Source organism: Pleurodeles waltl, chromosome 6, assembly GCF_031143425.1.
Source record: "Pleurodeles waltl isolate 20211129_DDA chromosome 6, aPleWal1.hap1.20221129, whole genome shotgun sequence".
Classification (NCBI taxonomy): domain Eukaryota; kingdom Metazoa; phylum Chordata; class Amphibia; order Caudata; family Salamandridae; genus Pleurodeles; species Pleurodeles waltl.
This window is the reverse complement of record NC_090445.1, coordinates 1,724,337,616-1,724,360,942: the sequence shown is the minus strand read 5'-3', so window position 1 is coordinate 1,724,360,942 and position 23,327 is coordinate 1,724,337,616. Positions and strand designations below refer to the sequence as shown.

The window sequence follows — 23,327 nt, the reverse complement described above, 5'->3', positions numbered from 1 at the left end:
GGCGGATATACCCAGTTAGGGCACAGGATATACCCAGGGCGGGCACAGAGGGAGACTCCCCAACCACTCCAGAGAGGCGCATCTACCCAGTGCGGGCACAGAGGCAGACTCCCCCCAGTGCGGGCACAGAGGCAGACTCCCTACCCCCTCCAGAGAGGCGGGTATACCCAGTGCGGGCACAGAAGCAGACTCCCCAACCCCTCCAGAGAGGCGGATATACCCAGTGCGGGCACAGAGGCCATCCTCTCCCCCTCCAGAGAGGCGGATATACCCACTGCGGGCACAGAGGCAGACTCCCCACCCCCTCCAGAGAGGCGGATATACCCAGTGCGGGCACAGAGGCAGACTCCCCACCCCCTCCAGAGAGGCGGATATACCCACTGCGGGCACAGAGGCAGACTCCCCACCCCCTCCAGAGAGGCGGATATACCCAGTGCAGACACAGAGGCAGACTCCCCACCCCCCCAGAGAGGCGGATATACCCAGTGCGGGCACAGAGGCAGACTCCCCACCCCCTCCAAAGAGGCGGGTATACCCAGTGCGGGCACAGAAGCAGACTCCTCTCCCCCTCCAGAGAGGCGGATATACCCAGTGCAGGCACAGAGGCAGACTCCCCACCCCCTCCAGAGAGGCGGATATACCCAGTGCGGGCACAGAAGCAGACTCCCCACCCCCTCCAGAGAGGCGGGTATACCCCGTGCGGGCACAGAAGCAGACTCCCCACCCCCTCCAGAAAGGCGGATATACCCAGTGCAGGCACAGAGGCAGACTCCCCACCCCCTCCAGAAAGGCGGATATACCCAGTGCAGACACAGAGGCAGACTCCCCACACCCTCCAGAGAGGCAGATATACCCAGTGCGGGCACAGAAGCAGACTCCCCACCCCCTCCAGAGAGGCGGATATACCCAGTGCAGGCACAGAGACAGACTCCCCACCCCCTCCAGAGAGGCAGGTATACCCAGTGCTATACCCAGTGCAGGCACAGAGGCAGACTCCCCACCCCCTCCAGAAAGGCGGATATACCCAGTGCAGACACATTGGCCATCCTCTCCCCCTCCAGAGAGGCAGATATACCCAGTGCGGACACAGAGGCAGACTCCCCACCCCCTCCAGAGAGACGGATATACCCAGTGCGGGCACAGAGGCAGACTCCCCACCCCCTCCAGAGAGGCGGATATACCCAGTGCGGGCACAGAGGCAGACTCCCCACCCCCTCCAGAGAGGCGGATATACCCAGTGCGGGCCCAGAGGCAGACTCCCCACCCCCTCCAGAGTGGCGGATATACCCAGTGCGGGCACAGAGCAGACTCCCCACCCCCTGCAGAGAGGCGGATATACCCAGTGCGGGCACAGAGGCAGACTCCCCACCCCCTCCAGAGAGGCGGATATACCCAGTATGGGCACGGAAGCAGTCCCCTCCCCCTCCAGAGAGGCGGATATACCCAGTGCGGGCACAGATGCCATCCTCTCCCCCTCCAGAGAGGCGGATATACCCAGTGCGGACACAGAGGCAGACTCCCCACCCCCTCCAGAGAGGCGGATATACCCAGTGTGGGCACAGAGGCAGACTCCCCACCCCCTCCAGAGAGGCGGATATACCCAGTGCGGGCACAGAGGGAGACTCCCCACCCCCTCCAGAGAGGCGGATATACCCAGTGCGGACACAGAGGCAGACTCCCCACCCCCTCCAGAGAGGCGGATATACCCAGTGCGGGCACAGAGGCCGTCATACTGTCGCCCACCTGAGAATGCTGGGCCTTTCTGTGAGTACTGCCTCCTTGCAGGAGCCTCTTCCTGGTGGTTTCTCATGGGCAGACACAATGCTTTAAAAACCTCCCTTCATAAAGAAGTGCTGCTTCTGGTTAAGCTTGTTAAAGCCTGAAAAGAACCTCAGTCCAGCAGCACAGCTGAAACTTCCCATTTAGTCCATCGAGCACTCCCTCAATTCACCACAGAATGCCCCTAGCCCACCTCTTAGGGAGTCTCACACGCTCCTCTCGGGTGAACACTACAGACACTCTACTGGAAGCTTCCTTGGCTTCTGTCCTGCAAAGACTCAACAGATCCTCTGTCCAGGTCCTGGGAGGAGGCGATGGACCCTCTACCGAGGGCACCCAAGAGTCGTCTCCCGGGTGGACATCCTCTACTGAAGGTCTTCTCACCTCCCTCCTGGGGCCCCTCATAGACGTCCCACCGGACTCCAATCCATGTGAAATCTCACAGATCTCCCATTTAGAAGACTAGTGGCCGCTGCTGGTAGACACAAAGGGTCATCTAAGAATGATCCCCATCATTGAACTAACATACCAGCAACAAAAGAGCTCAGAACACTCTCCCTCACCAGCTTCCACTTGTGCCCTCCTCTTGCACTGAAGCCCCCACCACACAACGCACCATCTCCTCAATCTCCTCTGACTTGAAGATATCTGAAGTTTTGTGATACATCCAACTTACTTTAAGCCAAAAGCCGACCCCCAAGCCTTGAATTAATATAACTCCTTCAGCGAGTAAATGAACCAACCCATACTGGAGTCACACCCTCGATGCAATAGTCACCTTCCCCAAGTGGCTTTCAGTAACTGACTCTCATGCCGTCACTTCAACTGATCGTCGGGTAATTTCCTTCACGCGGTTCGCTCCTTCAGCACAAGAAACAGTTACATTTCAACACCTAACCATCAACCCCTGGAAGAGATTGGGCATCTCATTCCTCAGCGTCGCTCTACCTACCTCATTAACCTCCAACAAGCATATAACACTTCAAGAGTTTTACGACAGTCTAACCACGACCCTTGATAAACCCAGACATTCCGAGTCCATCTCAGTTAGTAAATACACTCGGAGGCCAGCTGGGCTGTCCCTGGGAATACATCACACAGTCTAACAGAAAGACCTGGACTTCAGCAACAAACAGAACAATCATCTCCAATGCCTCTCAGGGATCTGTAAGGCCACTGGAAGAAAGCAAACAGAAAACAATACTTGTGCTTCTGAACAACAGCAAACCCATCAAAGGAACTTTAAAAAAATGAGTGAATTCCAAGGGCCTGAAATGTTCATCACCCCAGGGGCCATGTAACTATCTCGTATATCATTTCATAAGACAGCAGATGACCTTGGACTTGACTCTCTGCTCACTGGTCCTAACTCTCTCTCCTCACTGGTCCTAACTCTCTCTTCACTGGTCCTGACTGTCTCTCCTCGCTGGTCCTGACTCTCTCTCTTCACTGGTCCTGACTCTCTCTCCTCACTGGTCCTAACTCTCTCTTCACTGGTCCAGACTCTCTCCTCACTGGTCCTGACTCTCTCTTCACTGACCCTGACTCTCTCTCCTCACTGGTCCTAACTCTCTCTTCACTGGTCCTGACTCTCTCTTCACTGGTCCTGACCCTCTCTCCTCGCTCGTCCTGACTCTCTCTCCCACTGGTCCTGACTCTCTCTCCCACTGGTCCTGACTCTCTCTCCTCACTAGTCCTAACTCTCTCTTCACTGGTCCTGACTCTCTCTTCACTGGTCCTGACTCTCTCTTCACTGGTCCCGACTCTCTCTCCTCACTGGTCCTAACTCTCTCTTCACTGGTCCTGACTCTCTCTTCACTGGTCCTAACTCTCTCTTCACTGGTCCTAACTCTCTCTTCACTGGTCCTGACTCTCTCTTCACTGGTCCCGACTCTCTCTTCACTGGTCCTAACTCTCTCTTCACTGGTCCTGACTCTCTCTTCACTGGTCCTGACTCTCTCTTCAATGGTCCTGACTCTCTCTTCAATGGTCCTGACTCTTTCTTCACTGGTCCTGACTCTCTCCTCACTGGTCCTAACTCTCTCTTCACTGGTCCTAACTCTCTCTTCACTGGTCCTGACTCTCTCTTCACTGGTCCTGACTCTCTCTTCACTGGTCCTGACTCTCTCTTCACTGGTCCTGACTCTCTCTCTTCACTGGTCCTGACTCTCTCCTCACTGGTCCTGACTCTCTCTTCGCTGGTTCTGGCTCTCTCTCCTCACTGGTCCTGACTCTCTCTTCACTGGTCCTGACTCTCTCTCTTCACTGGTTCTGACTCTCTCTTCACTGGCCCTGACTCTCTCTCCCACTGGTCCTGACTCTCTCTCCTCGCTGGTCTGTCTCTTCACTGGTCCTGACTCTTCGTGCTGGTCCTCACTCGCTCCCCGCACTATTCCTTTCTCTCTGCTAGACCTCCTCTGGCCCTCTTTCCTTACTGACCCTGACCTTCCCTTTCTCCTTGAATCTCTTCACAGATGGCTTGCAGTCCTACACGTCTCCAATGGGCCAAGTTATGAAGCTCGGCAGTGACATCATCAATCTGAACGACTCCACCTACGATGGTTTCAGCATATCCAGGTACTCACTACCCTTTCTGGTTCTCAAGCCAGGTACCATCGCTGTCTCCACTTGTAGCCCTCTATGTCATCCCCAAGCCATTCAATCTGGCTGTCCAGGTACCGACATCCTGTGGGCTTCCAACCATGTATGTCTCCTCCAAGCCACAGGAACTGTATATCCCAGTACCACCACACCCTCGGCTCTTGCCCTGAATGCATTCTGGAAGCCAGGGAACCTGTCTGTGCAGGTACCAGCTCCCTCTCCACTCCCCACCTTGTGTGTCATCTCAGCGCCAGGGACCCTGTCTACCCATATACCAGCACTGCCTCTGCTCCTAGCCCCTTGTGCTGTTTCAAAGTCCAGGTCCCCAGCTCCGCAGGTACTGCCTCACTCTCCACTCCCCACCTTGTGTGTCATCTCAGCGCCAGGGAACCTGTCTACCCATGTACCAGCACAGTCTCTGCCCCTAGCCCCATGTGTTGTTTCAGAGTCCGCGTCCCCACCTCTGCAGGTACCGCCACACTCTCCACTCCAACCTTGTGCGTCATCTCAGCACCAGGAGAGCTGTCTCCCAGGTACCAGCGCAGTCTCTGCTCCTAACACCATGTGTTGTCTCAAAGTCCAGGTCCCCACCTCTCCAGGTACTGCCACACTCTCCACTCCCCACCGTGTGTGTCATCTCAGCACCAAGGGAGCTGTCTGACCAGGTACCAGCACAGCCTCTGCTCCTACCCCTTATGTTGTCTCAAAGTCCAGGTCCCCACCTCCGCAGGTACTGCCACACTCTCCACTCTCCACTCCCTGCCTTGTGTGTTATCTCAACACCAAGGGAGCTGTCTGCCCAGGTACCAGCACAGTCTCTGCTCCTATCCCCATGTGCTGTCTCAAAGTCCAGGTCCCCACCTCCGCAGGTACTGCCACACTCTCCACTCTCCACTCCCCACCTTGTGTGTCATCTCAGCACCAAGGGAGCTGTCTGACCAGGTACCAGCACAGTCTCTGCTCCTAGCCTCATGTGTTGTCTCAAAGTCCAGGTCCCCACCTCTGCAGGTACTGCCACACTCTCCATTCCAACCTTGTGTGTCATCCCATCAACAGGAGAGCTGTCTCCCGGGTACCAGCGCAGTCTCTGCTCCTAGCCCCATGTGTTGTCTCAAAGTCCAGGTCCCCACCTCTGCAGGTACTGTCACACTCTCCATTATCCACCGTATATGTCATCTCAGCGTTAGGGGATCTGTCTGCCCAGGTACCAGCACAGTCTCTGCTCCTAGCCCCATGTGTTGTCTCAAAGTCCAGGTCCCCACCTCTGCAGGTATTGCCACACTCTCCACTCCCCACCTTGTGTGTCATCTCCGCGCCGGGGGAGTTGTCTACCCATATACCAGCGCAGTCCCTGCTCCTAGCCCCATGTGATGTCTCATAGACCAGGTCCCCACCTCTACAGGTACTGCCACACTCTTCACTCCCCATCTTGTGTGTCATCTCAGTGCCAGGGGAGCTGTCTGCCCAGGTATCAACACAGTCTCTGCTCCTAGCCCCATGTGGTGTCTCAAAGCCCAGGTCCCCACCTCTGCAGGTACTGCCTCACTCTCCACTCCCCACCTTGTGTGTCATCTCAGCACCAGGGGAGCTGTCTACCCATGTACCAGAAAAGTCTCTGCTCCTATCCCCATGTGGTGTCTCAAAGTCCAGGTCCCCACCTCTGGAGGTACTGCCAACCTCTCCACTCCCCACCTTGTGTGTCATCTCCCCGCCAGGGGAGTTGTCTACCCATATACCAGCACAGTCTCTGCTCCTAGTCCCATGTGTTGTCTCATAGTCCAGGTCCCCACCTCTGCAGATACTGCCACACCCTCCACTCCCCACCTTGTGTGTCATCTCCGCGGCGGGGGGAGTTGTCTACCCATATACCAGCACAGTCTCTGCTCCTAGCCCCATGTGTTGTCTCATAGTCCAGGTTCCCACCTCTGCAGGTACTGCCGCACTCTCCACTCCTCACCTTGTGTGTCATCTCAGTGCTAGGGGAGCTGTCTGCCCAGGTACCAGCACAGTCTCTGCTCCTAGCCCCATGTGTTCTCTCAAAGTCCAGGTCCCCACCTCCGCAGGTACTGCCTCAGTCTCCACTTACCACTCCCCACCTTGTGTGTTATCACATCGCCAGGGGAGCTGTCTACCCATGTACCAGCACAGTCTCTGCTCCTATCCCCATGTGGTGTCTCAAAGCCCAGGTCCCCACCTCTGCAGGTACTGCCACACTCTCCACTCCCAACCTTGTGTGTCATCTCAGCGCCAGGGAAGCTGTCTCCCAGGTACCAGCGCAGTCTCTGCTCCTAGCCCCATGTGTTGTCTGAAAGTCCTGGTCCCCACCTCTGGAGGTACTGCCTCAATCTCCACTCTCCACTCCCAACCTTGTGTGTCATCACAGCGCCAGGGGAGCTGTCTGCCCAAGTACCAGCACAGTCTCTGCTCCTAGCCCCATGTGTTGTCTCAAAATCCTGGTCCCCACCTCTGCAGATACAGCCACTCTCTCCACTCCCCACCTTGTGTGTCATCTCAGCGCTAGGGGAGCTGTCTGCCCAGGTACCAGCACAGTCTCTGCTCCTAGCCCCATGTGTTCCATCAAAGTCCAGGTCCCACCTCCGCAGGTACTGCCTCAATCACCACTCTCCACTCCCTACCTTGTGTGTCATCACAGCGCCAGGGGAGCTGTCTACCCATATACCAGCACAGTCTCTGCTCCTAGCCCCATGTGTTGTCTCAATGTTGCAGGTCCCCACCTCTGCAGGTACTGCCACACTCTCCACTCCCAACCTTGTGTGTCATCTCAGCACCAAGGGAGCTGTCTGACCAGGTACCAGCACAGCCTCTGCTCCTACCCCTTATGTTGTCTCAAAGTCCAGGTCCCCACCTCCGCAGGTACTGCCACACTCTCCACTCTCCACTCTCCACTCCCCGCCTTGTGTGTTATCTCAGCACCAAGGGAGCTGTCTGCCCAGGTACCAGCACAGTCTCTGCTCCTATCCCCATGTGCTGTTTCAAAGTCCAGGTCCCCACCTACGCAGGTACTGCCACACTCTCCACTCCCCACCTTGTGTGTCTTCTCAGCACCAAGGGAGCTGTCTGACCAGGTACCAGCACAGTCTCTGCTCCTAGCCTCATGTGTTGTCGCAAAGTCCAGGTCCACACCTCTGCAGGTACTGCCACACTCTCCACTCCAACCTTGTGTGTCATCTCAGCAACAGGAGAGCTGTCTCCCAGGTACCAGCACAGTCTCTGCTCCTATCGCCATGTGATGTCTCATAGTCCAGGTCCCCACCTCTGCAGGTACTGCCAGACTCTTCACTCCCCACCTTGTGTGTCATCTCAGTGCCAGGGGAGCTGTCTGCCCAGGTATCAACACAGTCTCTGCTCCTAGCCCCATGTGGTGTCTCAAAGCCCAGGTCCCCACCTCTGCAGGTACTGCCACACTCTCCACTCCCCACCGTGTGTGTCATCTCAGCACCAAGGGAGCTGTCTGACCAGGTACCAGCACAGTCTCTGCTCCTAGCCCCATGTGGTGTCTCAAAGCCCAGGTCCCCACCTCTGCAGGTACTGCCAACCTCTCCACTCCCCACCTTGTGTGTCATCACAGTGCCAGGGGAGCTGTCTACCCATGTACCAGCACAGTCTCTGCTCCTAGCCCCATGTGTTGTCTCAATGTTGCAGGTCCCCACCTCTGCAGGTACTGCCGCACTCTCCACTCCTCACCTTGTGTGTCATCTCAGTGCTAGGGGAGCTGTCTGCCCAGGTACCAGCACAGTCTCTGCTCCTATCCCCATGTGGTGTCTCAAAGCCCAGGTCCCCACCTCTGCAGGTAGTGCCACACTCTCCACTCCCAACCTTGTGTGTCATCTCAGTGCCAGGGGAGTTGTCTACCCATGTACCAGCACAGTCTCTGCTCCTAGCCCCATGTGTTGTCTGACAGTCGCAGGTCCCCACCTCTGCAGGTACTGCCTCACTCTCCACTCCCCACCTTGTGTGTCATCTCCCCGCCAGGGGAGTTGTCTACCCATATACCAGCAAAGTCTCTGCTCCTAGCCCCATCTGTTGTCTGAAAGTCGCAGGTCCCCACCTCCGCAGGTACTGCCACACTCTCCACTCCCTACCTTGTGTGTCATCTCAGAGCCTGGGGAGTTGTCTACCCAGGTATCAACACAGTCTCTGCTCCTAGCCCCATGTGGTGTCTCAAAGCCCAGGTCCCCACCTCAGCAGGTACTGCCTCAATCACCACTCTCCACTCCCCACCTTATGTGTCATCTCCCCACCAGGGGAGTTGTCTACCCATGTACCAGCACAGTCTCTGCTCCTAGCCCCATGTGTTGTCTGACAGTCGCAGGTCCCCACCTCTGCAGGTACTGCCACACTCTCCACTCCCCCCCACATTTCCCAGGGGCGAGATCCTTATGATCACTGTTGTTCATGTTACCTCAGTCCTTCCCGTGCTTTTGTCTGTCCTTAACTAACTGGCCGCAGGCTCGGAGTGCTCCTGAGAAGGGACTGGTCCAGACTCATACTAGACGTATGTGTGCCCGTCCTCCCTTCTCAGCACTTATTGGTGGGAGAGACATCTCTTCTCACCCTCCTTGCTCTTACTGTGGAGGGACACATGGGCGTCTCACCCTTCCTTCAGCCATGCTTGCACTCTTGTTGGAAGACACACATGCTCCTCACACCTGCCTTTGAGGATCACATCTCTTTGGGGGGCACTTCAGGTTCATGGGATTAAGTTGCTGGACTGATGGGGGGTGGAGTGGGGTTGGGGTGATTGGAAAGGCAGGTTCTTATGGCAAACACATGCGTCTTTGATTTAGCCCAGGCATCTTCTGTAAGAGGTGAACATCTAATGGGGACGCAAATGTCGCAGATTTGGGGAAACTTTCACCCTCACTCAACAGCTAAGTTTGTTTCCATCTGTATTTGTCTTGTGTCCACGCACACGAATTAGTGACGTCCAGAATGAACCCAGAGCACCAGCTCTGGTTCCAACCTGGGGAAAGTCCCCAAGAGGACCCAAGGAGGCAGCCTAACTCTTCAGCAACTGCTGCTCTTTTTCAACACAGTAACCCCTCTCCTGTTTGTCCCCGCAGCCTGCAGTACGGGGGCCAGGACACCACTTCCTGTACCTTGTATACACTGTAACCCCGTCTCCTGTTTGTCTCCACAGCCTGCAGTACGGGGGCCAGGAGACCACCTTCCGTACCTTGTATACCCAGTAACCAGATCTCCTGTTTTGTCCCCACAGCCTGTAGTACGGGGCCAGGAGACCACCTGCTGTACCTTGTATACACTGTAAGCCCGTCTCCTGTTTGTCTCCACAGCCTGCAGTACGGGGGACAGGAGACCACCTGCTCTACCTTGTATACCCAGTAACCTCCTCACCTGTTTGTCCCCACAGCCTGCAGTATGATGCCACGAGACCACTGCTGTACCTCGTATACACAGTAACCGCCTCTACTGTTTGTCCCCACAGCCTGCATACGGGGGCCAGGAGACCCCCTGCTGTACGTTCTCCACATAGTAACCCCCTCTCTCCTGTTAGTCCCCACAGCCTGCAGTATGGGGGCCAGGAGACCACCTGCTGTACCTTGTATACAGAGTAACCCTCTCCTGTTTGTCCCCACAGCCTGCAGTATGGGGGCCAGGAGACCACCTGCTGCACCTTGTACACACAGTAACCCCCTCTCCTGTTTGTCCCACAGCCTGCAGTACGGGGGCCTCGGTCAGCTTACAGACGGGGTTCTTGGCTCCGATGATTTCACCCAGATCAAGGAGCTGAGGGTCTGGCCAGGCTACGACTACGTGGGCTGGAACCGCTCAGCCTTAAACAAGGACTTCTTGCAGATGGAGTTCGAGTTTGACTACGTAAGAGCCTTCACCTACATGAGGGTAAGTGTGTGCACCGGTGGGTGAGGTGGGTGAGGAGGAGAGAGGATGTTGGTGGAGTGCTTGGGTCCTGCTCTGCTCAAGAGGCCTGGGTTTGATGCTGTGGAGGTAGCGAGAAGCACTGGGGGGTTGCAACACACGAAGTGACCAGTACATATGGCACAGAGTGTGGGGGGCACGAGGCTAACCAGTGTGCAGTGGGGTCAAGCGAGGTGCAGTACAAGATGCCTGGGGTGTGGGGTTGTGGAGGTAGCGGGAAGCACCTGGCTTAATACAACAGAAGTTGTGTCTAGTACAGAAGATATAGGGTGTAGGGGCGAACTATATTGTGCAGCAGGGTACAGCGGTGTACAGTACAAGAAGCTGGGGGTGTTATAAAAGTTCTGGGGTAACAGAATGGATCAGCCCTGTCAAAGGATATCCCATTTCAGCATGAAGTTACAGGTTAATCTAAGATTTAGGATGATTTCAGATTATACACCACCGCTTCTGACATAGATTTTTATACCTCAGCATTCACTGATTTGCGGCTTAAATGAGTATCATGGCTTGACTTTTCCTCCGCATCCTTCTTCCTCTCCTCCAGTTTTACCCATCTCTATTCCTCCTTAATATCTCTCATGTCTGTCTCTCCCCATACCTTCCTTGATTTCCTGCTCCTTTTTTTGACCTACTTTCTTCTCCTGTCTGTCTTTGTCCTTCATTGTCTTTTTCACATCACAGGTACATGTGAACAACATGCACACACATGGCGTGCAGGTCTTCCGGCAGGTGGACTGCTCCTTCCGGCAGGGCCTGCACACGCCCTGGGGGCCAGAACCAGTTAGCCTGTCTCTGGCAGTGGAGGTGACCGACCCCACAGCCCGCTCCATCACGGTGCCACTGCTGGAGCGAGTGGGGCGCATTGTCCGCTGCAACTTCCATTTCTCCGCCTCATGGCTGCTCTTCAGTGAGGTTGCCTTCCTGTCCGGTAAGCAGGGCAGGGATGTTAGTGTGTGAGGAAGAGGAGGGTTAAACCTTGGCTAGAGGAGTGGCACATCTGCATTTGTGGTTCACCTCCTGCCAATTACAAATGTCTCCTCTCTTTCAGAAGTTGTGGATTACTCAGACCCAGCCGAGGCCAGTGTCCGTCCCCCGCTTCCTGCGCACAGGGAGTCCATAGCCCCTCCCCGCCTGCAGGAGGAACCTGTCTCTACACTACACACGCCCCACGGGATCCCTGTCGTGACTGAGCGGCCTGGTTCTACCCTACACAAGGATCCCGGCGTCGCCTCAGAGCAGACCGGCGCGACACTACACATGGGGCGAATGATTCCGTCCTTCACCTCCAATAATTCTGCCTTAGGTGAGTAGGTCCAGTGGTTCTCAGACTGAGGGTTTCTGGATCTCAGTGTCAGGGTCTCTAGATCTCAGTCGGTTGAACAAACATCCCAAAGTTCTCCTCTTCCATTAGAACCCGATGCTCTTGGAGACAGTAGAACGAACCAGCCCATCGCCAAGGACGACAACAGCAACACATCCATCCTGATCGGGTGCCTCGTGGTGATCATCTTCCTGCTCCTCGTCGTCATCTTCCTCATCGTCTGGAGGCAATACCTGAAGAAGGTCCTTGGGAAGGTGAGAAGAGGGCTCCGATGCCGGGTCCTGGTGGTGGGGAGGTTGATGGACCTGTGACTTCCAACTAAGCTTCAAAGCAGCTCTGTGGCCGGTAAATTAGCCCCATAATGGAAGACTCTACTGAGTTCTGGTGGTGGGTGGATGATCCTGTGACTACCACCTAAGCTTCAAAGCAGTATCTAGTCATCTCCCTCACTTTCTGCAGTGCCTTTCAAAGGCTTGAGCATGTCCTGTCATCTCCCACACTTTCTGCAGTGCCTTACAAAAGAGAGGGCGTATCTAGTCATCTCCCACACTTTCTGCAGTGCCTTTCAAAGGGCTGGGCCTAGCTAGTCATCTCTCACACTTTCTGCAGTGCCTTACAAAAGAGTGAGCGTATCTAGTCATCTCCCACACTTTCTGCAGTGCCTTTCAAAGGATAGGGCATATCTAGTCATCTCCCACACTTTCTAAAGACTTGTTGAAGGTATTGTGTTTGGAAGCTCAGGGTTGCGGGTGGGAATTCGCTTCTGAGTGAGACCTCAAATGTGGTGATGAGCTGTGAAGGCAGATGTTGTGGTCAGGGCACCAGAGGGATGCTCAGTTCATTCTTTGTTGACTGCCCTTCTCTGAACAGGCTCAGCGACGGATATCAGATGGTGACCTCACCGTCCACCTCTCAGTGCCAGGGGACACCATCCTTATCAATAACACAAACAGCTCGTTGACCCACTCACGGCACTCCAACCGCTACGAGCGTATCAACTCCACCGACAGCGAGTACCAGGAGCCCAGCAGAGCCCGTATGAAGCTGCCGGAGTTGCCACACGGTGCTGAGGGCACAGGTAAGAGGACCGTGTTCGAGTGTCACTGTATGGACTCTGTAGTCGAGACCGAAGACACAGCATCCATCTTCGAGAAGTGTCCAACAATTGGGCATTGCAGAAATAATGGTGACCAGTCTTGTAGGCATGTCCTGTAGGTATGCTCTGCCACAGTGTAACTTGGAGGTGTGGGTTGGTGTGGTATGTCTTGGAGGCATGCTCTGCCGCAGTGTACCTTGGAGGTATGCCTTGGTGTGGTAGGTCTTGTAGGCATGCTGTGCAGCAGTGTACCTTGGAGGCGTGCCTTGATGTGATATTTCCTGTAGGCATGCTCTGCAGCAGTGTACTTTGGAGGTGTGCCTTGGTGTGGTATATCTTGGAGGTATGCACTGCAGCACGGTACCTTGGAAGTGTGCCTTGGTGTGGTATGTCTGGTAGGCATGCTCTGTAACCATGTAACTTGGAGGCATGCCTTTGTGTTGTGTGTCCTGTAGGCATGCTCTGCCGCAGTGTACCTTGGAGGTGTGCCTTGGTGTGGTATGTCCTGTAGGCATGCTCTGCAGCAGTGTACCTTGAGGCATGCCTTGGTGTGGGTATGTCTTGGCATGCTCTGCAGCAGTGTACCTTGGAGGTGTGCCTTGGTGTGGTATGTCTTGGAGGCATGCTCTGCAGCAGTGTACCTTGGAGGTGTGCCTTGGTGTGGGTATGTCTTGTTGGCATGCTGTGCAGCAGTGTACCTTGGAGGTGTGCCTTGATGTGTTATGCCCTGCAGGCATGCTCTGCAGCAGTGTACCTTGGAGGTGTGTCTTGGTGTGGTATGTCCTGTAGGCATGCTCTGCAGAAGTGTACCTTGGATGTGTGCCTTGGTGTGGTGGTATGTGTTATAGGTATGCTCTACAGCAGTATACCTGAAGGTAGAATGCCTTAGAATGGTATTTCTTGGAGGTGTACTTTGTAGTTGTATGTCTTGGTGGTATGTCCTGCAGTGCTTTGCCTTGGAGTGATATCCCTTGGACTGGCATGCTTTGCTATGGTATACCTTGAATTGCTATACCTCAGAGGTGTGCCTTGGAATGGTATACTGCAAAGGTATGTCTTGGAGTGGTATACCGCAGAGATATATAACTTGGAGTGGTATAGAGCAGAGGTATGCCTGTTAGTGGTATACCACAAAGGTATGTCTTGGAGTGGTGTACTACAGAGGTATGTCTTGGAGTAGTATGCCTTAGAGTGGTATACTTCAGATGTATGTCTTGGAGTGGTGTACCTGGCAGTGGTGTGCCTTGGAGGTACGCCTTTGTATGGTAGGACTTGCAGTGGTATGTCTTTGCCTTGAAGTAGTGTGCCTTGGAGTGATATGAGGTATGTCTTGTGATACACCTTGCCATGCTATGCCTTGAAGTTGTAAGCGTAACAAGTCAGAGGTATGTCCTGCAGTCGTGTGCCTTGCCTTGGTATGTCTTGCAGTGGTATATCTCAATTGTATGCCTTGCAGTGACATGCTTTAGAGTGGCATGCTTTGCAGTGGCATACCTTGCAGTGGTATCCCTTGATGTGGTATACCTTGGGGCTATGCCTTGCAGTGGTATGCATTGAAGGCATGCCTTACAGTGGTATTCCTTGCAGTTGTATGCTTGGAGGTTTGCCTTGCAGTCCTATGCGTTGCAGTGGTATGTCTTGAAATGGTATCCCTTGCTGTGGAATACCTTGGAAGCCTGTCTTGCAGTGCTATGCATTGGGGGTATGTTGTGCAGTCATATGCCTTGAAGTGAAGTGTTGCTGATTTTTCCAGTGAGAGAGGCTCCCTTGCAGGATTTAGCCCCTCAGTGATTGGGACGTAGCTAGTTAGAGTCTGGTCCCTGCTTACAGGGCTCTGTGGTGTGTGCTTGGTGTCTCCTTGTGTCTTGGCATGTTTACCAGCTTCTCACATTGTTGTATTGTAATTGGTTGAAGACTCTTAAACTTCTGCATGTTGGGAATTGTTGGAAGATCCACATTTTGGACACGCTTTTCATGATCCCTTCCTCTGTGAGCTGTGGGTGGGTGCCTCTTTTGCCATCCTGTGTGTAAGGGATGTTGTTGGGTTTAGACTGCTGCATGTCTGGCACAGTTGTCGGCGTCCTGCTCCTCTATGTGCTAGGTTTGGTCAGAGAGTGATTACACTTGTGTGTCAAGTATGATTGAAGCCTCACACTCCTGTGTCCTTGGCTGCTCTCTGTAGGCTCTTGAATGGCTCTGTCTTGGGTCTGTTTAGTGGGTGAGCACCTCTGTGTGTTAGTTGAGGTTGGTGGGTCTCACTCCTCTGAGTGCTTGTTGGTGACTTGGGGCTCTCACACTACTTGTTAGGTGTAACTGGGGGCTATTATTCTTCTGTTCTTGACTGCTGTCTGTAGGCTCTTGGATGGCTCTGTCTTGGGTCTGTTTAGTGGGTGAGCACCTCTGTGTTAGTTGTGGTTGGTCGGTCTCACTCCTCTGAGTGCTAGTTGGTGACTTGGGGCTCTCACACTACTTGTTAGGTGTAACTGGGGGCTATTATTCTTCTGTTCTTGGCTGCTGTCTGTAGGCTCTTGGATGGCTCTGTCTTGGGTGTGTTTAGTGGGTGAGCGCCTGTGTGTGTTAGTTGTGGTTTGTGGGTCTCACTCCTCTGAGTGCTAGGTGGTGAGTTGGGGCTCTCGCTCTATGTGTTAGGTGTGACTGGGGGCTATTATTCTTCTGTCCTTGGCTGCTCTCTGTAGGCTCTTGGACGGCTCTGTCTTGGGTATGTTTAGTGGGTGAGCAGCTCTGTGTGTTGTGGTTGGGGGTCTCACTCCTCTGAGTGCTAGGTGGTGACATGGGGCTCTCGCTCTATGTGTTAGGTGTGACTGGGGGCTATTATTCTCTTGTCATTGGCAGCACTCTGTAGGCTCTTAGATGGCTCTGTCTTGAGTGTGTTTAGTGGGTGAGCACCTCTGTGTGTTAGTTTTGGTTGGTGGAGCTCACTCCTCTGAGTGCTAGGTGAGGATTTTAGGCTCTCGCTCTGTGTGAGGTGTTCCTGAGGGCTATTATTCTTCTGTCCTTGGCTGCTCTCTGTAGGCTCTCAGATGGCTCTGTCTTGGGTGTGTTTAGTGGGTGAGTGCCTCTGTGTGTTAGTTGTGGTTGGTGGATCCCACTCCTCTGAGTGCTAGGTGGGGATTTTAGGCTCTCGCTCTATGTGTTAGGTGTGACTGGAGGCTATTCTTCTTCTGTCCTTGGCTGCTCTCTGTAGGCTCTTGGATGGCTCTGTCTTGGGCGTGGTTAGTGGGTTATCACCCAGGTATGTGTACAGGTGTGCCTTGCAGTCATATGCCTTGGTAGGTATGATGGGGGCTGTCTTTGTGTTAAGTGTGATTGGTTGGTCTCACCCTCAGTGTGTTTGCTGCTGTCGGTGGCTCTGGGCCCTATGCATCTTGGATGTGGTTAGCGAGTCTCCATCTATATGTGTTTGTTGTAATTTGGGCTCTCACCTCTCTGTGTGGTGCGGGTGGTTGGTTAGATTCAGTGGCTCTATTTTAGTTATGGTTGGCAGGTGGCTGTGAGCTCTCTATGTTTGGTGTCATTGTGTTCATGGCACCCACTCGTGCACGGTGGAAGTGAAGGAAAGGTCCCTCCTGTTTTCAATGGTTTAGGTGCCAATAGTGACTGTGGTTGGTATTTCTAGTGATCTCGTGTTTTAAATTAATGATCAGCGGAGGGTCAGGTGTCTTGCGTAGTATTAATTTGTACTTTAGTTATTGCGAAAGCAATTCCTGAAGAAAGCGAGTAAACGGTATCTTCGATTTTTTCAAGAATAAGATGCCTGAGCAGCTGCTGTGTGAGCCTCGTGCAGCTGAAGTTCGGTGTAGTGGGTTGAGTTGGTGCCTTCCCCTTCTCTGTGCATTGTAAGTTGTTTGGGTTCTTGCTAATCTACCCCTCAGAAGGGTTTTTTTGGATGCTTCTTGCATTTCTGGGGTTTGGCAGCTGTTTATTAGAAGGGCTTCTTCAACTTTTTCTCAGTTGGGATTTGAAGGGGTTGTGTGGATGGTTCCTGCTCCCCTCGGTATTGGACGTAGTTGGGCTGCTGTGTACATGACAGTCTTGTTTGGCTCTAACTGCTTGCTATATGAGTAGAAGACAGCAACACATTTGCATATTGTGTTCAAGAATGTTTTGTGTTTTATTGACGACTTCTTTTCTCTGTTGACCTGGTTGCACAGTGCCTACTAATGTTATGTTACATTATGCAGCTTTGTAGAGTGCACTATCAGCCGGGAGGGTATCCTGGAGCTGAGCGGGTGTGAGTCTATCCACACCTAGAGCCTAGGGGAACTTCTCCAAAGGCCAGGTCTGCAGCTTCTTGTGGAATTGAAGAAGTGAGAAGAGGCTTTGTACCGGCAGGTCTTTCCACACTCTACAAGTGATGTAGGAGAGGACTTGACCCACAGATCTGGTTTTCTGCATGCGTGTGATGTGTGAAGGTAGGAGTCCGGACCAGTGGAGGTGTTTGGAAGGTTTGTACAAGCAGATGCTATCGTTGAGGTCTACTGGGCCAGTATTATGTAGTACCTTGAAAGTGTGAGTGAGGAGTTTGAATTGTGCTTGCTTGTTTGCGTTCCTTCAGTTGTGGTGTGATGTGGGTTCTCTGTGGTAGAGAGTGATTCTGGCTGCCAGGTTCTGAATGGTCTGCAGCCTTCTGGTGATTTTTTGTTAATCCCGTAGATGTTGTTATACTAGTCCAGTTTTTTTGTGACAATGACGTGCGTTTCGATTTGCAGAGTGCATCTGCGCTGAATTTGTTGTATGGGCAATTCTTTCTCTGTGCCATGAGGAGACTCCCTCTCCTATGCGTGCATGTGAGGGATGGTCAGTGGGATATTTCTCAACAGAATCATAGGACTGATAGGAGATCTGTTCTTAATCTGCATTTTTGGTGCTAATGGTGGCCTTCCAGTGTTATGTGTGCCAAATGTGAATGTCTGATTCCAGCTGTTTTGAGTGTGGATGTCTAGAGGTGGTTGCCTGGTGACTAATTTTCAGTGTGTTTCATGTGATTGTCAGCATCTGGATTCTCTGTTCTTTGGTGCCATTTTGGGCTCCCAATCATCTTTGTACGGGATGCTTGGCCTGGAAAGTGCTTATCTGTATGGTGGGTTCCAATTGTGTGTTGGGAAATGTTGTTGTGTTCCTATTCATTGTCTTCTGAAAAGGGCTCCTGCTTCTTTGTGTGTAAGCTGTGGTTGTCAGGCTACATGTTGGGTACCACTGGTAAAATGTAACTTTTTTGTGACTGCGGTTTGGTTGACAGTTTCTTTTTCAGGTGTTTGTGAGTGTATGGGGAACATAGTTTTTAAACAGACCATGCATTTGTATGCCTGTGTGTGTATGTGTTTAGTAGAGCTTAGTTGTTGGCCTTCTACTCTTTTGTGTGTGTTGAGCGTGTGTGCGTGAGTGTGTGTGCACGGCATGTTGCTCTACTCTTATGTTGGGTACAGGTGCTGGCACTCTTGAGTGTTTTAGGTTATTTTGCTACTTGTGATGTTGGCTGTGGCTCATCCCTTGTAGTATTGAAGATATTTTTCTGCACTGCTCTCATCCTGCAGGTGTTGGGGGCTTGTGGTAACCCTCAGCGTTTGTCTGAGAGCCGCAGCTGCCTGACGTGACCCCTGTCTCCAGTGTGTACATGTCCGTATGTCTGTCCGTGTGTTCTCATCCATTGGTTTGTCTTTCCCTCCTCTCCGACAGCTCTTCTGTTAAACAACCCGGCCTATCAGCTATTCCTCTCCACGTACTCTCAGCCAATAGGAGGCCCTGGCTGCCCACCGGACCGGGCCAAGCCAATCAACAGTGATGGTAAGAGAGGCCATGCTCTGAGAGAGAGCGCCCCCTATATGCCACTCCTTCTCTGCTGGCCTTTCTTCCCCAGATCTCACAATCACCTTTCATCGCCATGTGTCTTGTGTATGTGTCTAGTTACGTTGTCTGCTCATGGCCAGAGCCCTGCTAACAACTGTTTTCTCCACTCTCTACCCCTCCCACTTCCTGCATGCCTAACACCATAAAGTCAGTACTCTTAGCACTGCAGCGTGTTCAGCGCTGGGCAAGATGGCAGAACTCCCTTGTAACTCTGTGTGCTCCATGCACAGAGGTCCGCCAATAGCTCAGTGGGTATTTTCAAAACTAGTTTGCCGCTCACTTCAGCTGCTGTCTTGAAAGTTTCGGCGTGATCCGTCAAGCGGGAGCTAAAAAAAAAGGTGTGGTACCAAAACGTGCTTACTTCATGCAAATTCCCATAGGAATTGTGACCACGACTGCAGGCTGAACCGAAGGACGGAATTGCACCAAAGGTGGCAGAAAGGCAGCTTGTGGTCCGGAAAGAGCCCCTTTTATTATTTGGTGTAAATCCGTGCAGTAGTTGTCATGTAATTAAAGAAAAAAGAAACACATATGTTCGATGGCATCTGTCGCTGTAGATACGCATGTTCTGCAATAGCTCGCCATCTGGTGTTGGGCCGGAGTGTTACAAGTTGTTTTTCTTCGAAGAAGTCTTTCGAGTCACGGGACCGAGTGACTCCTCCTTTTGTCTCCATTGCGCATGGGCGTCGACTCCATCTTCGATTGTTTTTTTTCCGCCATCGGGTTCGGACGTGTCCCTGTCGCTCCGAGTTTCGGAACGGAAAATAATAGTTAATTTCGGAAGATTTTCGTCGGTATTGTTGCGTTCGGGATCGGCGTACTTAGATTCAACACCGCATCGAAGATCGAAGAGCTCCGGTGCCCTTCGGGGTAGTTTTTCGATCCTCCGTCGGGGCCTGGTCGGCCCGACCGCGTGCTGAGGAACGCCGATGGAACGGACCCCGTTCCGTTTCTGCCCCAAATGCCACAATAAATACCCCTACACAGACCAACACTTGGTCTGCAACCTGTGCCTGTCACCTGAGCACAGCGAAGACACCTGCGAGGCCTGTCGTGCGTTCCGGTCCCGAAAAACACTCCGAGACCGTCGAGCCAGAAGACTTCAAATGGCGTCCGCACCGACAGCCCAACGGGAGTTCGAGGAACAGGAAGAGGAAGGTACCTTCTCGATCCAAGACTCAGACTCCGAAGGATTCGACGATACACAAACCGTGAGTAAGACGTCGAAAACCACACAAAGAAACATTTACAAGGCCCAGGGGACGCCACTGCCACCAGGCCATGGCTCGACCCATAAATTCGGTGACCGACCGTCGGCACCGAAAAAGGCCCAAACAGTGCCGAGATCGTCCGACTCCGGTCGAGACACCGGCACGCAGCCTTCTCGGGACCGAGAAAGTGCTGGAGACAAGCCTCGACACCGAGATGCCGGTGTGGACACGGCTCGACGCCGAGACAGCGGCACCGAAACAGATCGACGCCGAGAGGTTTCGGCCCCGAAAAGGAAAAAAGTCACCTCGGAGCCGAAAAAACACACAGACAAAGTTTCGATGCCGAAACAGACTGCAAGCGACCCAGCTTCGGGCTCTTACACAGAAGAGCACTCGCTAACCTCCCAAATGCAAAAGCATAGGTTTGAGGAAGAGCTACAAGCAACTGATTTGGACCATACGCAAAAGCGTATCTTCATTCAGCAGGGGACAGGAAAGATTAGCACCCTTCCCCCCATCAGGAGAAAGAGAAGGTTGGAGTTCCAGACGGAACAAGCACCACAACCAAAAGTGGTGAAAAGGGTTACACCACCACCCTCTCCTCCGCCCGTGATTAACGTTTCACCAGCACAAACGCCATCACACTCCCCAGCTCACACCACCATGAGCCAGGGTGACCAAGACCAGGACGCATGGGACCTATACGACGCCCCAGTGTCAGATAACAGCCCAGAGGCATACCCTACAAAACCATCTCCACCAGAAGACAGCACCGCGTACTCTCAGGTGGTGGCTAGAGCAGCACAATTTCACAACGTAAGCCTCCACTCAGAACAGGTCGAGGATGATTTCTTGTTCAACACACTCTCCTCCACCCACAGCTCCTACCAAAGCCTGCCTATGCTCCCTGGTATGCTCCGGCACGCAAAAGACATATTTAAGGACCCGGTCAAAAGTAGGGCAATCACACCAAGGGTGGAAAAAAAGTATAAGCCGCCTCCTACGGACCCGGTTTTCATCACAACACAGCTGCCACCAGACTCTGTTGTTGTAGGAGCAGCTAGGAAAAGGGCCAACTCTCACACATCTGGAGATGCACCACCCCCAGATAAAGAAAGCCGCAAGTTCGATGCAGCTGGTAAGAGAGTCGCAGCACAAGCTGCAAACCAGTGGCGCATCGCGAACTCCCAGGCACTACTTGCGCGCTATGACAGAGCCCACTGGGACGAGATGCAACATCTTATTGAACATCTGCCCAAAGACTTCCAAAATAGGGCAAAACAAGTGGTTGAGGAGGGACAGACCATCTCCAACAACCAGATACGTTCCTCCATGGACGCTGCAGATACAGCTGCGCGGACAATTAATACATCTGTAACTATCAGAAGGCATGCATGGCTCCGAACGTCTGGATTTAAACCAGAGATTCAACAAGCAGTTCTCAATATGCCTTTTAATGAAAAAGAACTGTTCGGTCCAGAAGTGGACACAGCGATTGAGAAACTCAAAAAAGATACAGACACTGCCAAAGCCATGGGCGCACTCTACTCCCCGCAGAGCAGAGGGAATTACAGCACATTCCGTAAAACGCCCTTTCGAGGGGGGTTTCGGGGTCAAAGCACACAAGCCAGCACCTCACAAGCAACACCGTCCACTTACCAGGGACAGTATAGAGGAGGTTTTCGGGGACAATATAGAGGAGGGCAATTCCCTAGAAATAGAGGGAGATTTCAAAGCCCCAAAACCCCTACTACTAAACAATGACTCACATGTCACTCACCCCCTCCACACAACACCAGTGGGGGGAAGAATAGGTCATCATTACAAAGCATGGGAGGAAATCACTACAGACACTTGGGTTCTAGCAATTATCCAACATGGTTATTGCATAGAATTTCTACAATTCCCTCCAAACATACCACCAAAAGCACAAAATTTAACAACACACCATTCCAATCTCCTGGAGATAGAAGTGCAGGCACTATTGCAAAAGAATGCAATCGAATTAGTGCCAAACACACAAATAAACACAGGAGTTTACTCACTGTACTTTCTGATACCAAAGAAGGACAAAACGCTGAGACCAATCCTAGACCTCAGAGTAGTGAACACTTTCATCAAATCAGACCACTTCCACATGGTCACACTACAAGAAGTATTGCCATTACTAAAACTGCACGACTACATGGCAACTTTAGACCTCAAGGATGCTTATTTCCATATACCAATACACCCATCGCACAGGAAATACCTAAGGTTTGTATTCAAAGGAATACATTACCAATTCAGGGTACTGCCTTTCGGATTAACAACCGCACCAAGAGTCTTTACCAAATGTCTAGCAGTGGTCGCAGCACACATAAGAAGGCAGCAAATCCATGTGTTCCCATATCTAGACGACTGCCTAATCAAAGCCCATTCGTTAATAGAGTGCTCAAATCACACAAATCATATCATACAAACCCTCTTCAAACTAGGGTTCACCGTCAATTTCACAAAATCCAAAATTCGGCCACGCAAGGTACAACAATACCTGGGAGCCATAATAGACACATCAAAAGGAGTAGCCACTCCAAGTCCACAAAGAATTCAAAATTTCAACACCATCATACAACGCATGTATCCAACACAAAAGATACAGGCAAAGATGGTATTACAACTCCTAGGCATGATGTCATCATGCATAGCCATTGTCCCAAACGCAAGACTGCACATGAGGCCCTTACAACAATGCCTAGCATCACAGTGGTCTCAAGCACAGGGTCACCTTCTAGATCTGGTGTTAATAGACCGCCAAACTTACCTCTCGCTTCTGTGGTGGAACAACATAAATTTAAACAAGGGGCGGCCTTTCCAAGACCCAGTGCCACAATACGTAATAACAACAGATGCTTCCATGACAGGGTGGGGAGCACACCTCAATCAACACAGCATACAAGGACAATGGAACGTACATCAAACAAAACTGCATATCAATCACCTAGAACTTCTAGCAGTTTTTCAAGCACTAAAAGCTTTCCAACCAATAATAGTTCACAAATACATTCTCGTCAAAACAGACAACATGACAACAATGTATTATCTAAACAAGCAGGGAGGGACGCACTCCACGCAGTTAAGCCTGCTAGCACAAAAAATTTGGCATTGGGCAATTCACAACCAAATTCGCCTAATTGCACAGTTTATACCAGGGATACAAAATCAACTCGCAGACAATCTCTCTCGAGATCACCAACAGGTCCACGAATGGGAAATTCACCCCCAAATACTGAACACTTATTTCAAACTCTGGGGAACACCTCAGATAGACTTGTTTGCGACAAGGGAGAACGCAAAATGCCAAAACTTCGCATCCAGATACCCACACAAACAATCCCAAGGCAATGCCCTATGGATGAACTGGTCAGGGATATTTGCTTACGCTTTTCCTCCTCTCCCTCTCCTTCCTTACCTGGTAAACAAACTCAGTCAAAGCAAACTCAAACTCATATTGATAGCACCAACTTGGGCAAGGCAACCCTGGTACACA

General features: G+C 52.3%; 1 protein-coding gene across 4 annotated transcripts in view; it reads left to right on the top strand.

Annotated features, from left to right (window-relative positions):
- DDR1 (discoidin domain receptor tyrosine kinase 1) overlaps positions 1 to 23,327 on the top strand; it is a 465,777-nt gene that overhangs the window by 280,081 nt on the left and 162,369 nt on the right. For 2 of the 4 annotated variants that reach the window (XM_069241966.1, XM_069241965.1), the window contains 7 exons: positions 4,254 to 4,356; positions 10,077 to 10,263; positions 10,984 to 11,230; positions 11,351 to 11,605; positions 11,714 to 11,877; positions 12,494 to 12,701; positions 18,417 to 18,524. In XM_069241966.1, the coding sequence (XP_069098067.1) occupies positions 4,254 to 4,356; positions 10,077 to 10,263; positions 10,984 to 11,230; positions 11,351 to 11,605; positions 11,714 to 11,877; positions 12,494 to 12,701; positions 18,417 to 18,524 (1,272 nt within the window). The remainder of the gene's footprint in view (positions 1 to 4,253; positions 4,357 to 10,076; positions 10,264 to 10,983; positions 11,231 to 11,350; positions 11,606 to 11,713; positions 11,878 to 12,493; positions 12,702 to 18,416; positions 18,525 to 23,327) is intronic. The other 2 variants (XM_069241967.1, XM_069241968.1) reach the window with 2 other exon arrangements.